This window comes from Cydia fagiglandana, chromosome 1 (genome assembly GCF_963556715.1).
Source record: "Cydia fagiglandana chromosome 1, ilCydFagi1.1, whole genome shotgun sequence".
NCBI classification, from domain to species: Eukaryota; Metazoa; Arthropoda; class Insecta; order Lepidoptera; family Tortricidae; genus Cydia; species Cydia fagiglandana.
The window spans coordinates 25,897,152-25,920,996 of record NC_085932.1 but is presented as its reverse complement, the minus strand read 5'-3'; the positions used below and the strand labels follow the sequence as shown (position 1 = coordinate 25,920,996).

The 23,845-nt window shown below is 36.5% G+C and overlaps 1 protein-coding gene across 2 annotated transcripts; it reads left to right on the top strand.

The window, feature by feature from the left end:
- The first annotated feature begins 3,554 nt into the window (after window positions 1-3,554).
- On the top strand, window positions 3,555-23,481 carry LOC134668135 (apyrase-like). 2 transcript variants are annotated; one of them, XR_010098716.1, is made up of 11 exons: window positions 3,555-3,689; window positions 4,286-4,508; window positions 5,234-5,431; window positions 7,196-7,326; window positions 9,750-9,897; window positions 10,247-10,373; window positions 10,570-10,724; window positions 13,694-13,784; window positions 14,289-14,435; window positions 22,712-22,878; window positions 23,319-23,481. XR_010098716.1 is itself a non-coding variant. In XM_063525649.1 (11 exons), exons 1-11 carry the CDS (start codon window positions 3,595-3,597, stop codon window positions 23,454-23,456), a joined length of 1,620 nt encoding a protein of 539 aa, XP_063381719.1. In that variant the 5' UTR covers window positions 3,555-3,594; the 3' UTR covers window positions 23,457-23,481. The 2 variants fall into 2 exon arrangements, 1 of the variants encoding a protein (XP_063381719.1); XM_063525649.1 differs by lacking the exon at window positions 22,712-22,878 and adding an exon at window positions 15,873-16,039.
- The last annotated feature ends 364 nt before the right edge of the window (window positions 23,482-23,845 follow it).

Genomic DNA, 23,845 nt, shown 5'->3' with positions numbered 1-23,845 from the left:
AAATTATTAAATATGTGTAGAGGTGGTACTTATTGTTGTTGCTGAATAACTTGATGAGCTTGGGTTGATACAATTTTGATTTATGGAACAAAATTAATATTATGTATCTTATCAGACCATTATAAACGCATTACCTCGATGTTTCTTATTAAATAAAATTTTAGTAGTGAAAAATAACACATTCACAATGTATACTCAGCCAAGCCAGCTCTGTCAGTATAAAAAGATGCGAAATTCAATAAATTGTTTGGGACATCGATTTTTCGCGCCCATGTTTCTAATTTGTCGCCTTTTTCTACTGAGAAAGTGCTTGTCATAGTCGATAATAGACATCATGTCAAGTTTATAACAAAGGTAGTAATAAAAGCAAAATAAGCACCAGAGCCTTAACACATTATCCGGAAACTACACATAAAAGATTGCAGCGGAGCAGTAAGTGCGCACCTTTCAAACCATTATTAATGTTTATTTGTGCCGGGATATATTTAGTGCACACTCTGTTTTTTATTATCACTAGCATGCTTTTATTAACATACTTCCATTTTAAGTTACAATGTATAGAATACGTTCGTTACGTTGTTTATCTTCCTCATAACTTCGTTATTAATATTAAACGTCTTTTCTTAAAACCTGGCATTTGGCGATAATATTTTACTCTTATATTATAATTATAGTCGTACAGTATATCAAATCGAATATTTAGAAAATATTTAGGTATAATATTATAATTTTGGGCAACTCATGCTTCACGTGGGGATCTCTGTAGTGCATGTTGAATGTTTTAGAAAGCCTAAGTAGAAAATTGTTTGCACAAATAACGTCAAGACACACGACGTCATAAACGAACTACGACACAAGAATAATCATACTAGTTCTGGGGCCCGTTTCTCAAAAGCGGATGTCACCTTTTGATAGCTTTTGTTAGAAGGGGACTTCCATATGTATTATAAATTACAAGTTTTTGAGAAACGGGCCCTTGTTCTCTAGTTAATTACAAGAAATCAAAAGTCCTGCGTTCTAGCAGTTCTAAAGTACTTTCCTACCTTCGATCTATGTCAGCTCCACTAATTTTAAACAAGAACAATGTAAACTAATGTAAAATGCCAAGTTTCCCACTAACAGCGTGAGGGCGCAAGGAGCCGATAACAGGAAAAGTTGAACCTCTATTGACTCTGTGAACACGGCTGAAGAATCTTAAGAACGGCTCTCAACTTCTCCGAGTGGGATTATTCGCGGGCCTCGGGAAATATTTGTGCTGGAAGTATGGATGCTTATCTTTATTTAAATGTACGGGGACATGAGGTATGCGGGAAATGAGAATATGAATTTTAAAGACAAGAATATTTTTCTATATATCTCCGTGGTCCGTGACTTTATCCCCGTTGAAACCATGAAATGCTATTTTTCCCTTACTCTTAGTAGCTTCTCCCGGACTTGCTACTTTACCCTTTTCACCTCTTGACGAGATGGTTCACGGTATAGTAACGTAAGTCACAAACATCCAAATATCCAGCATATGGATCTAAGTACGAAATGTACAAATCTATTTTTAGAAAACTTTTAAAATTGCGACCCCTTTATGACAAATGCATTCGTTGTTCGTACTCAAACAGATTTTTGACTGATTGACAATTAATCGCTGGCACACCAAAAATACTCCATCAAAGGGGTAAAAAGAACCACCCAGTTACCAGACGTTTCGCAACTCGGAAGTGTTTTGTATTCAGCCGTTTCCAGTAACAACGATTCCGGTTCTTCCTTTGTACCTTAACAGCCCACTGTGACACAATGGAAAATAGGCTTTTATCCATTCATGGATACAGAGTAATGTATGCAGTTTGTCTTTGTTTACTTTTATACTTTTTACGATAGGTACGGTTAGGTACCGAACGAAAATTGAACGCCCATAGAACCATTGCTCTCTATGATATATATATTGAGTTGTTTTGAAAGAAGAATAAAAAAATATTTTTATTTAAAATTAACTGCCTATACAAAAATGTTTATTAAATTATTCGGACTTCAGATAGCTTCCACATTCGTGAATGTAATAATGAAGCAATCAATCATTGTAATGTTCGTACGAAGCTTATGCTAATGTAATTCAACACTAGGCAAAGCAACTTAGCAATCAAATTCAATCAATCACATCACAAACTTGCTGAACGACGAATTGTTAAATCAAACATACATACTGTGGTGTAAGAGGCGGTACAGACGGCCAACTGCAACGTCGGCGTGCAGTTCCCATACAAATTGCAGTCGGGTTGCAGTCTGTATTGGCCCTAAATGTAAAATGGTCTGGGAGTTATTAATGGAAATGACTGGTAAAAATATAAAGCTGATTAGAAACATTATTATTCATTTATCATTATTTGATGTATATTTATAAATTGATTTGAGTAAGAATGTCCCATAGTGGTCAAAAAATAAGTGCATTCCCGATGACAGGGAGGTTTTGGAATTAAACTGAGCAACTTTTACTATGAGACCAACCCGAAATCGCGAAAAAAAATTACCCTCCCATAGAAAATGGACCATGTGAAATGTATGAAACAGCCAAATTATTTTTTCGATATTTCGGGGTAGGTTCCATAGTAAAAGTTACTCAGTATAATCCCAAAATCTCCCTGGCAACGGGAATGCACTTATTTTTTGGCCAACCTGTATAATATTTAAAGATAGGCTCAATGGGATTGAACTCGTATACCCTGTATACGTTGTCAATCCAATTTAGCCTAATTGAAACAGAAGACCCCGGTCGCTTTATACTTGCAATTCATTTCCCGGATTCAAACAAAACGAATGGAAGTCTAACGGCTATGACAAAAGGGTTTTACGTTCGTTTGAAAACAACTTTTAACTAAACTATACATTTTTAACTGAACTTTACAATGTATAGCGAACTGCTGAATAAAAAGTTATAGGTATGACTTTTTTGTTCATTCTAAAGGGTAAATATGTACTAAGAGGTATTATGAAGTAAATATCTGTTTATAAATACTTACAATACAAGTCACAACATAGCATGCAACATTACATTGTAATAAATTATTGAATGAAGCCCACCTATTTTATCGATAACCTTATCTGTGTAATTATTAGCTATACAGATCAAATCATTTGCTAAAGTGTTTAGGTATTCACGAATTGGTACGTCGACGCTGCCACGAGCTTCGACGTGTTGCCTCCCTGTCACACTTACGTAATAATTTAAAAGTGCGACAGAGAGGCAACACGTCGAACGTGGTTCGCATTAGGCCATCAGACTGCTCTTGTCTTGTCTCGGTCTTCCTTGTCTTGTCTCGCCGTTCCCCGGTTGCGGTCGGTTTTTTGGAGCCAAGTCAAAGGGTCTCGCTGCGCTTGCGATGGCAGCGAGGCAGAGCGTGATTAACCAGAACGTAAGGACTTAAATGATATCTACTTTATCTACCTTATTTAGCACTATTATAATGTGTTATCTCGATGAAAATTATCTTTTGAAACGTAATATCTAATCAGAATATTGTAATTTATATTGTTTTCCAATCTTTATATCTCTAGTGGTTGCTGCAATGTGTGTGCCTGTCTAAAACCTCATAGTATTATTTTAAAATGTATTTAATAATTATAAGTTCGTGTTTTTTACTAGTTCGTGGACAGGAGACTTACGAGCTAAACATATTACATTACAATGATTTCCATGCAAGGTGAGTTTGCTTGAATATTAATTTGGGGAGCTCAGGCAGCATAATGTAATTTGTAAAATGCATTTTCGCAATTTTGGATTTAATAAAGACAATCAATACATTCAATACCTACATTACCATGCCAGACACATATCTTCTTCCTCGCGTTATCCCGGAATTTTGCCACGACTCATGGGAGCGTGGGGTCCGCTTGACAACTAATCCCATGATTTATTGACGTAAGCACTAGTTTTTACGAAAGCGACTGCCATCTGACCTTCCAACCCAAAGGGGAAACTAGGCTTTATTGGGATTAAAGTCCGGTTTCCTCACGATGTTTTCCTTCACCGAAAAGCGACTGGCAAATATCGAATGATATTTCGTACATAAGATTCGAAAAAGTTATTGGTACGAGCCGGGGTTTGAACCCGCGACCTCCGTTTGAATTTGATTTTCGCATTGAAAGTCGCACGTTTTTACTGCTAGGCCACCAGCGCTTATGCCAGACACATATATTATATTATATACTGAAAAAAACCGACATTACAACTTAGACATAGTGTCAGTTGATAAGAAATTTATATTATGTTATTCATAAAACAAAACTTTTTAACCAGATTTGTAGAAACAAGTCCGTGGGGGACTGTCTGTAACCCGGAAGCAGCTCCATGTATAGGAGGTTTCGCGCGCCTGACAACGGCGGTACGCGATGGCTTGGAAAGAGAACCTCATTCTCTGGTCCTGAATGCTGGTGACAGTTTCCAGGGTACTATTTGGTACAATATATTGAGATGGAATGTAACACAAGATTTTATGAATATGTTCCATCATGACGCGCATGTAAGTCTCTTGCAACATTTACAACGCAATCAAACAATAATTAATGCACCCGGAGATCGGAACCGATTTTTGAGCAAAAAATAAAACTGCAGGCTGTACTCCTCATACTAACCAACATTTGTTCAGCGACTTTTAAAAATATCTTGTGATATGATTTTTAATACACTTGAAAGTTTATTCTAAGACGCAATGTATTGAGAATTTTGATATTGATTTTGATTTTGATATGATTAAGGCGTGACAAGCAACGTCAATCACAATGATATGGCATGGCGATGGCGTCCATTGAAGACAATATTTATTTTATATGAAAAATAGGGAATCTAAATATTTCATAATTTTTAAAAGTTGTTGAACAAAAGTGTCACCGTTTGAGGAGTACAATCTATGTTTTAATTATTTGCTCGTGTTACAGGCCACACCCGGTATACTCCAAATGTAGGACTCAGTTGTGTTTTAGTTAACAACGTCGTATTATTAGATTGCCTAATTAGAAATTGAATAATTCACAAAGAACGAAAAATTACCAGTTTCGTTCCCGTTCCGCAAATAAAATACCGGCATCCGATCCCTGAATGCACATTAATTTTCGTTATCAAATACTTGTTGTTGTTATGCAATAACTGTATTGTTTTGAAGTAGTCCGAGTTAACATAGCTCATACCAATTTTTTTAATCGAATAACCAATTATTTCAAAGCTTTGATAATGATGAATTATTTCTAGGTACTAGGTAACCATGAATTTGACAATGGCATTGAAGGAGTGGTGCCCTACTTGCAGCATTTAGAAGCACCGATGGTTACCGCTAATATCATTGATGATGATGAGCCTTCAATACAGGGTTTGTACCAGCCCAGTATAATTGTGGAAAAGAATGGAAGGAGAATTGGGATCATTGGCGTCATAATAGCTTCTACTAATGTAAGTAGTTTTAATCGTGTAAGATAAATTAATTTCATATTTTACCTATCCTAGTCTAGAGTTAAATAGTGATGGTTTATTGTTCAGAGCAATAATAGCAGATCAGATTTTTTTTTTTATTGAGAAACAGTCTTAAAATAAACATATGAGCAACTTAGCTAGTAGCTACAAATTAATTTTGGTATAGATGTATGATATAGTTTCCTAATTTACAAAGATAATTTACAAATGTATAAAATTAGTGTAAACTAGATTCCTTAGGTTCCTTAGATGTCCTTAGATTTTCAGAACAAGTGAAAGAAAAAGTAGGGGTCGTGTCGTAACAAAAAATCAAAGAGCTGGCGCAGGGAAAGTTGGAAGATACTCCACCGACAATAGAATAACTCAAGTTAATGATGATGATTGTTCCGACCTTTTGGAACATAGTACGGAGGATTTAAGTTTAATACAAGACAAACATTACGAAATATATATTCAGCGAGCGTTGATTCATTGTTAGCATAAATTAAAAGTTTTATTAATTCAAAAACAATGATTATTAAAACTTTTAATTAAATCTCCTCAGATATCTTAGATAGGTATGGTTTAAACACGAAATATACCTACTATCTACTAGTTACTACCTTTGATCTACTCTGTTGTCTTGCATGGTCAAGAAAAATGTGATTTCCCAAAAGAAAACCTTTAAAAATTATTGAAAAAATACTTTTGCAACAAAAATCCAGAAATTAAGAATCCAGCTTCTCGAGCATTTGGCTTATAATATTATTTAAATTATATGCTTAAAAGAACCAGTTATTTTTTACTAAAACTGCACTGTAATTTTACTGTCATTTTACACTACACGTTCATTAAAACCACATAGGTAGCTATACTGTTTATAAATTATGTGAACAGACGACCCGTTTCTTATCAAGCTCGCCAAACATAATAAAATTAAACAGTGTATACACATTCAGTAAAATTCGTGTTTAAAACGGGTAAATCTGTTTACGTATGGTGGATCGTGTTAATGAATCTGATGCAGACGGTTAATAATGAATACGGTCTGTAAGTATTCCGAAGCTAATACGTAATGGCTCCTCTACACGATGGGCCAACGCCGGCCACTCCAAGGGACGCAGCCATGCGGTAGAATGAGATAGCAATATCACTTGCTCCCTCTAACCTAACGCATAAATACGTCCCTTGGGAGTGGACGGCGTTGGCCCATCGTGTAGAGGAGCCATAATAAGGTCTTGGCAAAAATGTCATTTTTAGTACAAGCATTTACCTATTGCTGACTACCACTACTACTACTAGGTACTTTTCTTACCACAGGCAACTAATACTCATTGAGTCAATTCTAAAAACCCCAAACACAATAAGGTTGCGTTGTTTCATCACAGAGTTCCTATGGCCACCTCATGTCTCCAACGTCAGATCAGCTCGATGGTGGATCAGATGGATGGTGGAATATTGCACTTTCACCCGACTTACATATGTATGCAAATTTTCAGCTCAATCGGAAATCAGAAAGTGGGTCAAATTTAGCTTTCAAGATTTGACCCACTAAATCATACCAACATATTAGGTACGAACAGGGCAAGTTAAATAAAAGCTTGTAAAGAGGATTTTTAACAGTATGTTTAAATCTACAATTTCCTACTTTACGTCTATTTTTCACACTTTATGTGTTCGCACTACTTAATTACGGCTAACTACGGTGTGTTTCTCAGGTAACATCAAAAACTAATATCTGTTTCATTACTTTACTTTTCTTAGGTTCTTGCTTCTACCGGAAGGCTGCGTTTTACAGACGAAGTCGAGGTAGTGAGACAAGAAGCTGAGAAACTGCACGAACAAGGCATTGACATTATTGTAGTGCTGTCGCATTGTGGCATAGAAATTGACAGGTAAGCAATATTAATTGGATTTTTTTTAATGTGTAACTATTATATATCTGCCCGGGATCAGCTGAGAGTTTTGCATTTGGGCATCTTAATTTTTTTGTAGTATTGTAATACAAGACTACAAGAATCTAAACGAAATACACAAATATTATTAGATTTATTAGAATCTATATTTATATTTTACAAAACCTTATCTCAAAACTCTTGATAAGAAATAAACCCAAAAGTATTATGAGTTAATTATATTTTAACATCAATTTAGAACATAAACCTCAGTTTTGTGTTTTGTTTTAATTTAACGTAGCCTATTCTCTCCATGTAAAATACAACGTCCTACGAATCCTTAATACTGAATAGGCCAGGATCGTTTGTTTAGGCCGAGTTTTGGGCTCATTTAAGGTTACGAACTAACTACCCGTTTGTTTATTATTTGAACGAGTCTTGCTCTCAGATCACATAAAGATTTTCCGTCATATTTATTTGACGACATCTAAATAACTAATTAATTATGTTTCCCTCTGGCCAATTTCACAAAGAAGATGCCTTTAAACAAACTATTTAAGATTTTGAACCACGAGACAAATTATTACGTCTTATTGAAAAGTAGGCGACTATGTGCGAGCACATATAACATATCCGCAAATATATAGCTAACATTAAGGGCATGTTAGACCTATTTGTCTTGTAAAGGGCGTCATTAAGCTTGCGAAAGTCACAGTTGGCTACTTGTGTGATAAGTGGCAATGTCATAGCTGAATTGTAATAGTGATTGTGCTGACCAGAAAAAAATAAATGTAACTTTCTGCAGGCTATTTAGGTACCTAAGCCAATTTTTCAGAAATGTCCAAATGTTACTTAAAGCGCTTCCTACAATTCGGATAACTTAAGATTGTAATTAACTATATCAGTAATTACCTACGTTACTACTATACGATCATTGGTAAAATTGGAAATTGTGTCCACACACTACAAGTATAGCTATATCATCCAGCTTGCCGCAGGATGGAAATGCGAGGAATTAGTGGAGAGAACAAAAACAGGTTACGGCTGCAAAACCCTAGATAGAGGCTCAGCGGTCTAAATCCTCTTAACACCTAAGTTTATTAACAAAGAAGCTTTAGTGGATTTACTATTGTGAATGTCCCGTGTTATCATAGGTTTATCCCTGTCATAAACGCAGATTCAATTTATTAAAAGTCAGTTGAGTATATTATGTCAAGAACATTATACGTTCATTGTGTACGCCGTGTCTAAACTAAGGCGTTTACCATACTGTGACAACCATAAGTAATTAATAATAGCTTAAACTTAAACGATTTGACTTTGGTTTATCATTATTTTTCTAGAGCACAATGTATTTCGGGTAATAGCATTGTGGTTTTGAGAATATGTTTAATGAATTTTACTTGTAATTTTGAATAGTTATAGAATAGTAGTTTATGTGACTGCTACATAATGAAAGGCATTAAAATACGAGTGTGGGTTTATGAAATGAATGAAATGAGTTTCATAATAGTATCACACGAGTGTTTTAATGCCTAATTATGTACAGTTACATACACTGCTTTATCTACACACATATTATAAACTTTCTATGATATATTCACTAACCTCATATTACAGCCGAAATTAGGGCACTTTCCTCTCTGGCGGAACTCGCGGATATGAGGTGGCGTCTCTGAAATATCTTTATCGCACATTTTACACGAAACTTTTGTTATAGTTACTTTAAAAACAACATAACAAATATTTTTTTTACTTAAATACTAATTAAACGATAAACTGTACGTCAAATGGCGGCGAATGAAAACTTTTTTCACGCACGTCACGCATCCGTAGTTTCTTTTTTAATTCAGAGACAAACTAGAGTCGGGGTCGATTACCATATCGTCCGATACCAACTTACACGCGAGATTTGTCAATATTGTATTCAATTGTCATTTGATCTGGAATAAAACGTCATATCGACTGATATTAGAATAGGGGTCAAATCAAATTGCTTTTTTTTTCAGAGATGTTCGATATTTGAATGCATTACCAAATTGATTTTTATATAGTAATGAAGCTATTACCACATTTTCACAGATAAGAAATTTGCTGTAACAAAACAGTTTATCGTAATGGGGGCCATTATTTACGGATTTTGAAGGCATCATAGAGAGTTTATGATATGTGTGTAGATAAATAATTATAAAAATATTGACGATCATTATAAAAATCGTGTACATTAACAAAGCCTAATTTACATTGTAATTATTATGAAATAGATGTTAGTGAAGTGTGAAATAGATGGAGTGTGCATCACTAATAGACAGAGCCAAGTGGCGGGAAAGAGGAGCCTTTGCTCAGCAGTGGGACACACACTACAGGCGAATAAAAAAAAAGATGAAGTGAAATCAAATAAAATTACCTACATTTCGTTTCAGAGAAATAGCACTCCACGGTGGTCCCTACATAGACATCATCGTTGGTGGCCATAGTCACACGTTGTTGTATAACGAAGATCCTCCGGAAAATAGCGCCTTCGTCCCCGAAGGACCTTATCCTGTGGTAGTCGAACAAGAGACAAGACAGGTTTGTATAAAAAACGGGCAAAGACCTTGGCACTGTAAAAACTTTATTAGTTAGCCAGCTTTAGAAAAATATTTAATCGTATCTTTTTGTATGTATCATATCATAATCGTATCATATCGTATCATAATCGTTTAATAAAATATTCAATATTCCAAGTAGCAGGCTTAATCAAAACAATTAACAAAACACTATTGCTTAAATCATCTAATAGTTCTGCCAAACTGAGGAAATGTTGTTGAGGATACTACGCTAGACGAAATAGAAAAAATTAATGCGACTCGGTTAAATAATGCCTGTAGGCACTAATTTTTTTTTCATAACCATTTTTTTTTGTCTAAAAATATTAAAGGTATTGATAGTACAAGCAGCGGCGCACACTCAGTATTTGGGAGAAATCAAATTGTTCTTTGACGACGCTGGGAATCTTCTCAATTGGGAAGGGAATCCGCACTACCTGGGAAATGAAATAACGCAAGGTAGGTAGCTATAATATCATTCATTCACAATTCTTTCCGATTTTTCCCTACCATTCGTTGCTTTTAGCTTTAAAAATAAAATAAGCACCAACACACACAAAAAATACACTTCGTCACATTTTATGGGAACGGTACTGATTTTGTTTCAAATGTTTCAAAATACAAAGCTTTAATAACTATTATGTTTTATTTTCAGCACCGGATGTTTTGGAGAAAATAGCTTATTATCTCCCCCAGGTAGATGAGTTGGCCCGGCAAGAAGTGGGGTCATCCATGGTCCATCTTAGTGCCAGCTGTGCTTGCGGCGAGTGCAATCTGGGCAGTTTTATCTGTGACGCCTTTATGCATGCTGTGAGTAGGTACTTTAAATAATTCTGGGGCAAAATATGTTGTTTCTCAAGCGGTAACCTTTAAATAATAAAAGTAGAACAAAGACAAAAGATATGTGCCATCTTATAGGTACTCTAGGGACTTGCACAATTTAACGAAAATCCTCTCTTAATTTTGGTTTCATTTATTTTAAATACAATCAAATACCCTTTTTTAAACAATAGAAAGCCTTAAAATAGAAAATACAAACTAAAATTATAAACTACTAAATCCTCTCTTATTTCCGTTGTCTTTTATTTCTTACTAGCTGTGCCCGCGGCTCCGCCCGCGTGGAATTCGGTTTGTGTCAGTAAGCTGCTAAATATATAAAAAATAGTAAATTACATTACGCTGTATTTTTTTATTCAAAAAATTATAACATTTATAATTTCCTGCATGATAATTTCTTAAAATAATTCTATCTTATTGTTTCATACTTTTTAGAGCCAATTTGTAGTAGGTACCTAGTCCGACTACGCTCGACTTTTTTAGTATGAGAAAGTCGAAGTCGCCTAGCTTTGGACCGCGCGCAGTGCGCCACATACGTCGGGCAATTCCCGACTCTTTTAGTATGAGTATGAGGGCGCCGAAGGAGCCCGGCTTTGGAACGCATTTAGCGCGCCACGTGCGTCGGGCTTAACCCGACTCTTTGAGTATGAGGGTGCCTTCGGTTCCCAACTTTGGCAAGCGTACAGCGTGTCACGTACGTCGGGTTACGGCCGACGCTTTGAGTATGAGGGAGGCGCCCGGCTTTGAAACGAGTACAGCGTATCACGTACGTCGGTCTACGCCCGACACTTTTAGTATGAGGGCGCCCGGCTTTGGAACGCGTCCAGCGTTGCCACGTGCGTCGGGCGTGGCCCGACGCTTTGAGTGTGAGGGTGCCTTCGGCGCCCAATTTGGTAAGCGTACAGCGTGTCACGTACGTCGGTCTACGCCCGAGTCTTTGAGTATGAGGGCGCCGAAGGCGCCCGGCTTTGCTAATCATACAGCGTGTCACGTACGTCTCTTTTAGTATGAGGGCGCCGAAAGTGCCCGGCTTTGGAACGCGTACAGCGCGACACGTACGTCGGGTTAAGTCCGAAGCAGTGCCGGATTAAGATATTTTGATGCCCTAAGCATTTATAGACCATGGTGCCCCCTCTCCCTAGGGTCATTAAGATTACATTTTTTTTTTTTGGTATATTGAGTGAAGTTCATTGCCGCATTACGGCTGAGAATGGAAATCAGTGACATCATTTTATCACGAAAATTGACAGTGCCGCAGCAGTAATGTTGCAACAGAGTACGTAATGCTGCTGCAGTCGCCACCCGAATGTCACCTTTATCATATGTTAGGTTAGGATGTACATAATTGAAAACGCGAGCGAAGCGAGCGCGAAAATTTTTCGATATATAAATGCAATTTGATAGACAGTTGTACATTTTTACTTTTAGTATGGAAATCAGTCACATCATTTTATCACGAAAATTGACAGTGCTGCAGCAGTAACGTTGTAACAGAGTAATGCTGCTGCAGTCGCCACTCGAATGTCATCTTTATCATATCTTAGAAAGTGATTGAAAACGCGAGCGAAGCGAGCGCGAAATTTTTTCGTTTAAAAACGCAATATGATAGACAGTTGTACATTTTTACTTTTAGTATGGAAATCAGTCACATCATTTTATGACGAAAATTGACAATACCGCAGCAGTAACGTTGCAACAGAGTAATGCTGCTGCAGTCGCCACCTGAATGTCACCTTTATCATACCTTAGAAAGTTATTAAAAACGCGAGCGAAGCGAGCGCGAAAATTTTTCGATATAAAAAACGCAATTTTACTTTTAGTCCCAACCAAGCGCGAATCCAGGATTTCATACAAAGAAGGGATGGGACAGTTTTCTATCAGCCTAGCTTCGCATAGGGCTCGTTATTTAAGGGTCTCAGCGAGGTTGTATTCATGCATAAAAGATGCAAGAAAGCAGAGCTTGGAATTGACCAAGTGAATTGAATTGGCGAAGTGTGGGCAAGGCAGTAGGCCCAGCTGCGAAAGAGGAAAGCTTGGATTTGGATCCACGCCCAAGTGTAATTAAGGCAGAAGATCAACTTTGCCGTAAAAGGCAGAAGAAGGCCCCGCATAAGACCTAACGCCGAACCGCAAAAGAGTGGGTTGAAATCGAATCTATGCATGTAATCACGACTCTCCTATTGCTACCGATTGTTTCCCAAAGAATTACGCGCCATCATTATTTTTGCAAATTTCGCATTCAGAAGTTAAGGTGTAATAAAGAAACTCAGATAAATAAATATATACCTACATACAAACACGAACGCTGAAAACACAATACACTCTCTCTCTCTTTTTTTTCTGGGAGTCGTGAAAAATATGGCACTGTGCAATGAGGGGTAATTAATTTACTGTCGTTTAATTTTGTTGTATATTATTAAATCAACATAATTATTCAATTTGTTGATGTCCGTACCCCCTCATCTAAACTTAGAGTTAATTTGGCAAAAACCTTCGTCGGTGGCTATTCATGTCACTTCGTATTAAATTCAGCGCCCTATTTGAAAAAAGTTTGCCCCTCCTTCCTAAGTAGCGCCATAAGATTCAGGGGCAAACTTAAATCAAGCGAGTGTTGTGGCTACACCCCCTTTTAAGGGTTGAACTTTTATAGCCTATAACCTGGCCGGAGAATTTCTCGACAGATTTGTAAAGTTTGCATCAAAATCCGTTCAGCCGTTTTCACGTGATGCGCGTTCAAATAAACAGATAAACAGATAAACAGACAAACAGACAAAAATTCTAAAAACTGTTGGAACGTGTTCTGTTATCGATTCTAAGTATCCCCAGTCAAGTTTTTTTCAAATATCTTCCATGTACAGACTTTTGACCCTCTACAGCTTTATTATATGTATAGATTGTTTTGAACGAATTATTATGTAATTATCGTAATGTTTGTATTTCAGGCTTTGCCATTAGCCACGGAGGGTAACTGGAATTACGCACATTTCTGCGTCATCAACCAAGGCGGGATACGAGTAGACATTGAGCCAGGAAGTAAGTGTTGATAATTATTACAAAATATTGTATAACGAGGAGTGTGGGCTGAATAAACATAAAATAGGTATTAGATTGTACGACGAGAGCATACAACTTTATGTTATGTTTGGCAAATGGTTGGCTCCGAACCGACAATTTTAGTTTTTATAGCTGTAGAGTGCGCTCTTTCAAAGTACCTACCTAATCATTAGATTAATAATCACACACGTAAATTAACCACAAATAATGAGATAAGACAGTGAAGCCGAGAGGGTAATGTAAGTGGCATCCCTGCGGTTCCTTAATTTCGCCCCAGGCAGTGAAATGTATGTTACACTATAAATCGTCTGCAATAGACACAAATGACTCGAAAAAATGCCAATTAATTAATTAATTCATTCATTCATTTATTCATATAAACAATTACAACGTTACATATATACAATAAATGCGCCAAACTGGAGTAACCAATTTGTTGATGATGATATTTTCAAATAATTTATTTATATTTTCTTATTACAGCAATAACATTCGAAGCTATGCTTCTATCGACTCCGTTTGAGAATAACGTGGAAGTTTTCCAGTTAAGAGGCGACCATATTATGGAAATGCTAGAGTTTTCAGTCGCCAATGATCCTTATAACGGGGCGAGGATGCTTCAAGTTTCAGGTACCACTTTATATAAATGTGCTTAATGCGTATCAAATACTAAGAATATGTTTAGGCTGGGATATGGAGCGTGATAGCGACATGATGAGCCAACCGTCCCATTTTTGATACCGCACGATAAATCATGATATAATTATTACAGTACATATGGTCCTATTTTCCCGCACTAGTGCGTAAAATAGCACTTTTCGTGCGATGTCAAAAGTTTAAAGGGCCATATGTACTGTAAAACGTTGTACGATACACGTGCGAAAAGGTAATTCGCAACTCGTGTCGATTTAAAACACTCCCTTCGGTCGTGTTTTAATTTATCGCCACTCGTTTCGAATTTCCTCTTTTCCGCACTTGTATCGTAAATAACTATTATATACAAATACAATGTACATTAGAAATATTTTTTGTTGTAGCAAAGAGATTACCAAAGGTAAACGTACTGGTGCTCGACGCGGTCCCAGACATGTCATCTTGAAACTTAAGTCATTGTCAATAGAGGTGACAGCAAGGTGTCATCTATGGGGCGTACGTACGTTTACCTTACAAATGAATATTTTATTATGAATTTTGTCATGGAACTACACAAAAAATGACAGTTTTTTTTACATGTCATATTCGGTAATGCTTACTGATTTTAATGGCGGCGCATCGAACATACTCGCGCCTATTAACCCTTTAACCGCCACGCCAGAGTCTGATATATAAAACATTACATATCCAGCTCATTTCGCCACAGTCTGATAAATAAGACAAAGATCTGATTTGGTTTTTACAGCACATTTATAACTCCCGTAACTATGCCAACCTTACTCTGCGTGGTACAATTACTGTCGGTGGTGACATGAGCACGCTCGATCAAAAATTGCTGGCGGTTAAAAGGTTAAGTAGGCAAACCGAAGATTAGTTAGCTCGCGTTTTCTTTGAAACTTGTAAGATAAGGTTGTCACTTGTCAGTTAGGTTATCTCTAACTTACTTCGCTTTCAACGTACCAGGGGGCTATTTGTAAAAGTGACAGTTCTGACTAATTTTCGAATATGCTTTATAGTAGTAGTAGTAGGTAGTAGTAAAAAATATTTGCAACGTTAGTGGTGCTAATTACTACAACTGTTTCAAATTTTAGGTATCTGCGTCAAACGGTCTCTGAATAAAACGCATTTAACAAATTTGCAAGACCGAAGTGATCCCATATGTGTTCCGTGAACAAAGTTTTGTACGGAACACTAAAAACAATATAGTTACTTTCACGCATGCATTAATTCACTATGTTTACAATTAATACTATACTTTTGTATCATTCACCTCTACTCTACTGCCACAACCTAATCCTACGCCTAATCGCTGTTTTTATCCTACTTACAAACCTAGGGATTTTCGGAGCTTAAGTGTGTGTATATCTGTCTTTCGTCAATACTGCTAATAGTTTGCTATTAAACTATCTTCAGGGATCCATATAGTCTTCGACGGTTCCAAGCCGGTTGGCAGCAGGGTTGTCACAGCCAGCGTTCGTTGCATAGACTGCAGCGTCCCTATCTACGAGCCTCTAAGATTAGACAAGAATTACACAATTATCTCTCAAAGCTTCGTTGGTGATGGAGGCGATGGATTCTCTGTGAGTGACAGCCCTATTGAGTGTTATTGTGCATGTATATTGCTTAGCTTTGTGGTGTTGATTTGGGTTTAATAGTGTTATTGATATTGACTTATCTGATAAATATTAGCGTAGGATTATGTTATAAGCAGTTTACAAGCTTTGGCTTAAACTGAGAGGTGCAAATAATTGATTTCAGTATATTGCGGTGGAAATAGCAACACCTATTATAAACGCTCCGGCGAAGTGATCGTTACGTCTTTATATGTACTTACCCAGCAATGTACAAATTGCAGAACATTCCCAAAAAGCGGAAACGTTCTCGAGAATGTTCTCAGAACATTCCTGCAACATGGAAATTATTGTTTAAACAAGAGAATATACTTGATATAAAGTTTAAATAGGCATAACTTAAAACTAAATGTTATTATGCATATATTATTGTCTATTACAGTTAGCTATTTTGTGGATGTGATAAATTTACCAATAAGTTGCTTAAATTCTCACTGTATATCACAGCAAATAAATTATTATTGAAGCGTGCTAGGCAGTTGAAAACGGAACACAATTATACTTTTTTGTGGACGCGCGACTGCAAGATATTTATACGCAAGAACGAGGGGTCAAAGATCATCCATATTGCCGACGATTCTACACTACAGCGCCTGACGTGACTAATCGATTTACTGCTTATCGGGATTATTTTTAATTTAATGATACTCATTAGATCTAATACTCACACGATATCTATGTACCAATTCGTGAAATCTCAGCTTAGCCGCGGAAGTATTTTATGCATTTTTTCCTGTAAAGCCGTGAAACAACTATCGTTTTATTATTATAACCTTGTTTTACTATATCCATGTCCATTATTACGCATTCATAATTTTAAACGCTCTTATCGCTCGCCCTACAATCTTATTGTTTACCTTTATTTTTTTATGTGCCGACTGTCTGTTACCATGCAATTCTCTCATCTTTGCGCAACTCTGATACCACAAAAATTACATAATATTTCATATCTACGCAATAGTGTATACTGATATTCTTAGTGGTTATTATCAGAATGTTAGGGGCCTACGTACAAAATCACAGGAATTCTTTTCGCAAGTAACGCAGTCTAATTACGATTTCATTTGCTTAACCGAAACTTGGCTTACGGCAGATTTCTTTGATCGGGAATATTTTGATAGTAATTATAATGTTTTTCGTTGTGACCGGTCGGCCGCGGATAGCGGTGCATCGCGCGGCGGCGGAGTGGCTGTGGCGCTGCGGGGGGAGCTCCGCCCGCTCCTCCGCGACTGGCCCGTCCCTTCGAGAGCCTATTGTGATTGTATATGGGTTTCACTGCCTTTGATAACTGGTAAACATAGCGCTGATAACATCACCTCATCGTCTTATATGTCTCATAATGACCAATGTCGCTTTTTAAACATCTGTTGTGTTTATATACCTAACGGACCTAACCATCGTGACGCACTGACTGATTTTACTGACCTTGCTAGTCAACTAATTATTGACAGACCGGAAGATTTATTTTTAATTACTGGAGACTTTAACATACCAGAAGCTGTCTGGATTGGTAGTCCAACTTCCGAGATGCATTTGGCATCATGCGGTACTTTCTGCACTCGTTTAATTCAAGAGTTCTTATCATATAGCGGTACTAAGCAATATAATTCTATTATCAATGCCAATGGTCGTATTTTAGACTTAATATTTTATAATGACAATTGTTGCGTAACCGCTTGCAATTCCCCGCTTATACCTGAGGACGCTCACCATAAATCATTGTGCATCAATTTAAAACTTGACCTTGTACACTATCTTACACCTGCAACGCGTTCAACGTATAATATTCATTTAGCTAACTTTAACAAAATTAATACTGAACTCACTGCTATCAATTGGACTGATTTCTTTAAGAGTTTACATTTAGATGATTGTATATTTAAATTTAACAACTTAATACACAATTTAATTCGTAAATATGCCCCACTCCGTCATGTCCGTCAATCTTCATCTTCTGTCCCTGTTTGGTATAGTAAACCACTACAAAAAATCTTAAAAGAGAAGCGTAAATACCATAAACTATGGAAACTGTATGGCAATCCTTTAGATTATCAAAGTTTTAGTGTCCTACGTAAACGTGCCAATAAATTGGAATCTGAGTGTTACAACAACTATATATCCTATTCGGAAAATAAAATAAAAACCCACCCCAACTTTTTTTGGACTTATGTGAAAGCAATTTTTTCTAAAAACAAACTTCCTCAAACTATGAATTACAAAGAAATCACTAGTTCGGATGGGGAGCAAATTTGTAATCTTTTTAATACTCATTTTCATTCGGTCTTCGAGCAGCCGAGTAACATTACCTTTGATAACATAGTAAATAACTCTTTACATGATCCTTTGATCGATTTAAGTACAATAGAAATTAATTCAATGATTGTATATAAATACCTTAAATCAGTTAATATTCATAAAGGCGCCGGTCCAGATGGATTACACCCCCTCCTAATTAAACGCTGCTGTTCCTCTCTTACATCACCTATCACTATGCTATTTACCAAATCTCTTAAAGACGGTTATGTTCCTAAAATATGGAAGCAGGCTTGGGTGACCCCTATACCTAAAGGTACAGTCAGCAGCGATATTGAAAAATACCGTCCGATTTCCAAATTGTGTATCTTTGCCAAGTTATTGGAAAAAATAGTAACTGATCAACTCTTTAGTGCTGTACGTCGCCATATTATACCTAATCAGCATGGTTTTTTCAAGGGTCGATCAGTCGATAGTAACCTGTTGACCTTCACTGATGTAATATTCAGCGCAATGGATGATGGTTTTAGCGTTGACGCTATCTATGCCGACTTCGCTAAAGCTTTTGATAAAATTTCTCATCATACCTTATTAACGAAGCTTTGGCGACTTGGCATTCATGGCGATCTGTTCCGTTGGATCAAATCTTATATCGAAAATAGAGTTCAGTCCGTAGTATTACTGGGTTTTCAGTCGGAATGGAAACCAATTAGCTCTGGTGTGCCTCAAGGTTCCCATTTGGGACCTTTGCTTTTTTTACTATACGTAAATGACATCCCGAATTGCATTAAACATTCTAATTTGTTGCTATATGCGGACGATACCAAAATCTTTAGGATCATTAGAAATGAAGATGACTGTGTTAAACTACAAGACGATCTAAATAACCTTGTCACCTATTGTACAGCTAATCACTTATTTCTAAATTTGGATAAATGTAACGTTATAACTTTCACCAAAAAGAAAAAGAAAATTGAATTTAATTATAGCCTTTTAGGTAGAACATTGAGAAGAGTTACAGAGATTCGCGATCTTGGCATTCTAATGGATAGTAACCTTACATTTGTCCCACATCTTGACAACATCTTAAACAAGTCATTTAGACAACTGGGTTTTATCTTGCGGGTAGGAAAACCTTTTAAAAATCCTTTAACATACAAAATCCTATACAATAGTTTTGTCCGCAGTCACCTAGAGTTTGCATGTTCTGTCTGTAAACCATATCACGCTATTCATATTAATAGAATTGAAAGGTTACAAAAGAAATTTATTAAATCACTCGCGTTTAGGACTGGGCAAATTTATACTAATTATACGGACACATGTACTCGTTTTAAGATGCAAAAGCTGAGTGACCGCCGTGATGCAGTGGACTCGGTTTTGCTTTTCAAAATTATTCACTCGGTACTAGACGCCCCTACTTTGCTTCAAAAAATAGGTTTCAGAGTTCCGCGAAGACGAGAGCGCCAGTGTCGCAAAAAAGACCTTTTCTCTATTCCTCGCAGTCGGACTTGTTATGCTGGTAATGCGTTTATTAAGCGTGTTTGTAAACTATTTAATAATAATGAAAAACTCACACACGTGGATATATTTAACTGTACAACTACTTTACTGAAAAAAGCATTCACATGATATAAGGTGCATAAATAATACCTAATAAGCATGTTTTTCTAATAATTAAGGTATATATCTTTGCCTGTTTATTTTACCAAAAAAATTGTAATTTACTTTTCTTTCTAGATGTTAAACTTCATGTAGGTACAAAAGCTCACAGCTATTTGTTTAAAGCATTGTAAAAAACGTTTTGCATTTATATACGATTTTTCTTGTTGTATTTAAAGGTGCATTGGCTACGTATTTCTGATATGTTAATTAAGGAAACTATAGGTCTATTTACTGCTGCTCAATCTATTGATTAATGTTAATGAATGACTGTTTGTTTCTCAATAAATAAAAAAAAAAAAAAAAAGAACATTTCGGCTTTCGACAATATTTTCCAAATTTTTTTTGATTCATTAGAATCTAGAGGCCTCTATCTCCCGCCATGCCAAATCTCAGCGCGCTCGGACCAACTTGAAAAAAATTAAAAAAAAGTCGGCCATTTTGTTTTTTTTTTTAATGCAGATTGTTTTGTCTCGGGACCCTCTATGACATTTGGTCGAGCACCCCCCACCTATCACGCACCTTTTAAAAGTTGTCGTACAAAATAAATGTGGCCAGTTTTCCCGCAATTGTAGCATTTTTCCCTTAAAAATTTTTTCATAAGTATCTAGGGGACCCCGAGATTCCGTGACCAAAATTTCAGCGCGCTAGAACAAAATTAAAAAAGTTTTAAAAAAAGTCGGCCATATTGAAAAAAAATGGCGGCGTCAAAAACTACCAGGGTCCCTCTATGACATTTGGTCGAGCACCCCCCACCTAAGTCTGACCGTTTGGCCGGGCCGTCATACATTTTTCTGACCGGAAGCGGACGACCAAAAGTCGGAATTTTCTGGGGGTAAGGACTACACCTAAACTATCGTGAATATTCAAGGTATAAATTACGATAAATAAATAAATTCTCCTTCTCGAAAACATTCTCAGAAGTTACCGAGAATTTCTCATGTGGAAAGTTTCGCAACTTTGGAAAGTTCTCGTGCGTGCATTGCTATACTTACCTATACACTCGCGTACAATAACATCGGGTAAATTGTGTGAATATCATTAATACAAAAGTAGTGAAACTTATTTCAAACAATAACTTTACCTTTTTATCGTTAATTTTTTCGCCTTCTTAACGCTAAACTGAAAAAAAAAATACAATAAGCGATTCCACATTTTAACAATAATAATATATTCATATTAGTAATAAAGGTATCTGCCACGTATCTGCCGATCAATGGATTAAGAGACAAATAATGATATTAACATATATAGTTGGTCAAGCAGATCTTGTCAGTACAAAAAGGCGGCAAATTTGAAAAATGTAGGCGCGAAGGGATATCGTCTCATAGAAAATTTGAATTTAGCGCCTTTTTTTACTGACAAGATTTGCTTGACCATCTATAGATAAAGTATGTGTTCCGTTTATTTGAGAAGAGTATCAAACTATCCTAAAACTTTTTTAACGATCTGAGCAAATTCAAAATCGTCCTCCTCGTAAAACAAATAATGAATTTTAGATGAAGTTCTCCTACCGTTTTATAATGTAATATAATATTCTACCTTTAGCATCATTTCCAATATTCGTTCTTTAATATATTTCTAATACTGTGTCTGGAGCGCTTTGCATAAAATTGTTTTCCTAATATGGAACGCCATACCCAATAAGAAGAGTACTTTGCCCTACTTACGAAAATACAAAGACAGTTCAACAGAGTCTTCGTATTATGAAACACAGTCAATATTTCAGTATATAAGACTTTATATTTATAGAGCGTATTTTCATATTTGATGATTTATCATTTAAACATAAATCTGGTCAGCAGAGGCGGTTGCATGCGGCCCGATTCGAAGGTTAAAATACGTCAATTAATAGATCTAGAAACGATATGGATTAGATGTGTCAGTTTCAAAAGTGACGCTTTTGTTTTAAGAAACTTCACATTTGACACTGACATCTCTAATCCATATCGTTTCTAGATCTATTAACTGACGTATCTTAAAGTTCGAATCGGGCAGATAATAGCATTTTATCGCATGTCGTGTACTTGTTAGAACGTGACAGGCATGGTGACAGGCGATAAAAACATGACCATGCTACCGCCGTTTGTCAACCTTAGCTTCCATTATTTTCTCAGTTTCACACTCCTTACTTCGATCGAACTCGGTTCCGTTCGGCTCAGCATTGCTCCGAGAAATTATTAGGGTCGGCACCACTGGACTTCCTTTTGCGTGCACGACCACAGATAAGATAATCACCTGAATTTTGACAACCCTAAATAGCCGAAAGGGATAGTACCATATATTAGAAAGGTTGGCATGATTCGACCCTGAACGCTGTCAAACTTCGGGTTTGTAGGAAGTGTCCTTTCTGTACGGTAGTACAGCCTGGCAAAAAAGAGTAGAAATTAAAAAGTGGCAACACTGCAGTGTCGTTCCGTTCTCTTATATAAATTGATTTGAAAGGGACAACACTACAGTGTTGCCACTTTTTTATTTCTACTCTTTTTTGCCAGGCTGTACTATAATTTCTTCTGTGGTTTCACGCGGATAATTTGTTTGAAAGTTAGTAAAGTACCTAAATAAAACGAATCTTAGACATAATTATGTTAAATGAAAATAGACGACACTAAATAATTGATTACTTATGGCATATTTGTGTAGTTCCAACAGTTTCATCTACATTTGTCATCCCTAGTTCTATTTTATCCGGCAATTATTCCGCAGGCATTCAAACAGTGTTTGACGGGTCCCGGCCCATGGGCAGCCGACTTGTCAGCGCGTCCGTCCGCTGTGTAGATTGTGCCGTCCCTTGATATGAGCCCCTAGTCCCGGGAAACTATTACAGGGTTATCACCTCCGACTTTATAGGAGCAGGTGGAGGGAATTTCACAGTAAGTTTTGTGCTGCTGTAAATAGGCAGATATCGCTCTGTATCTATGTTACACTTATTATGTGAAATGTATATGTTACTGTATATTGTTTTTGTTATTGTTTGGCGTAAAACATTTCTAGTCTGATATTATTTCGTGTCATGGCGTGCTTAGTCTTTTATTAAATGTTTTATGTATTTGTCTTATCACCACAACTTAGAATATAAAGTCTTCTTTTTTGGAGTTTTTAAATCTACCGATTTTTCAATACGAAGTCCAGTGGACCTTGATGATTGGAGTACTAAAATGACTTCAAATTTAGTACTAGTTCTATAAGAAAAAGTATAAAGATAAGGCGATATTACAGTATACAGAATTATGCTTGTATTAATCATTATCTTATCGAAAGAAATTTTTACATTTCGGCCACCAAAATGACTAATATTGTTTGTAACTTTCAGATGATTTCTGAGAACCGCTTTGACGTTGAAGTCATAGGAGTGGACTACGATCTGTTGCAAGATTACATAAGGCACCAGTCGCCGATTTTCAAGGACGTCGACGGTCGTGTAGAAATATCCAACCCTTGCAGTGACTAGAAATAAAAATATTACAATAAGTACATTAACTGTGTTTTGATATACTAAACACTTCGATTCGATTGGCCATCTGTCTTGTGTGTCGATCTGACTAAAATGACAGTGGGTTTCCACTGTTATTTTAGTACAAAAAGAGACAGTTTGGGTATTACATTGGCCAAGCGAACTATCATTTTTCATAGTGATTGGAATACGTAGGTCACTCGATAAGTTTTGAGATGCTCGAAATTGGAAAATGGAACGCACCTGAATTATGTTTTTAAAAAGCAAATTTATTTAGAAATAGAACACAAGTTGCCGATTCGCTCCAATTTAAAAAATGAATATGTTACAGTCATTTTCCAAAACGGTTCCCGCGTTTTTTCTTTGAAACGATGGAGCTTAACCGC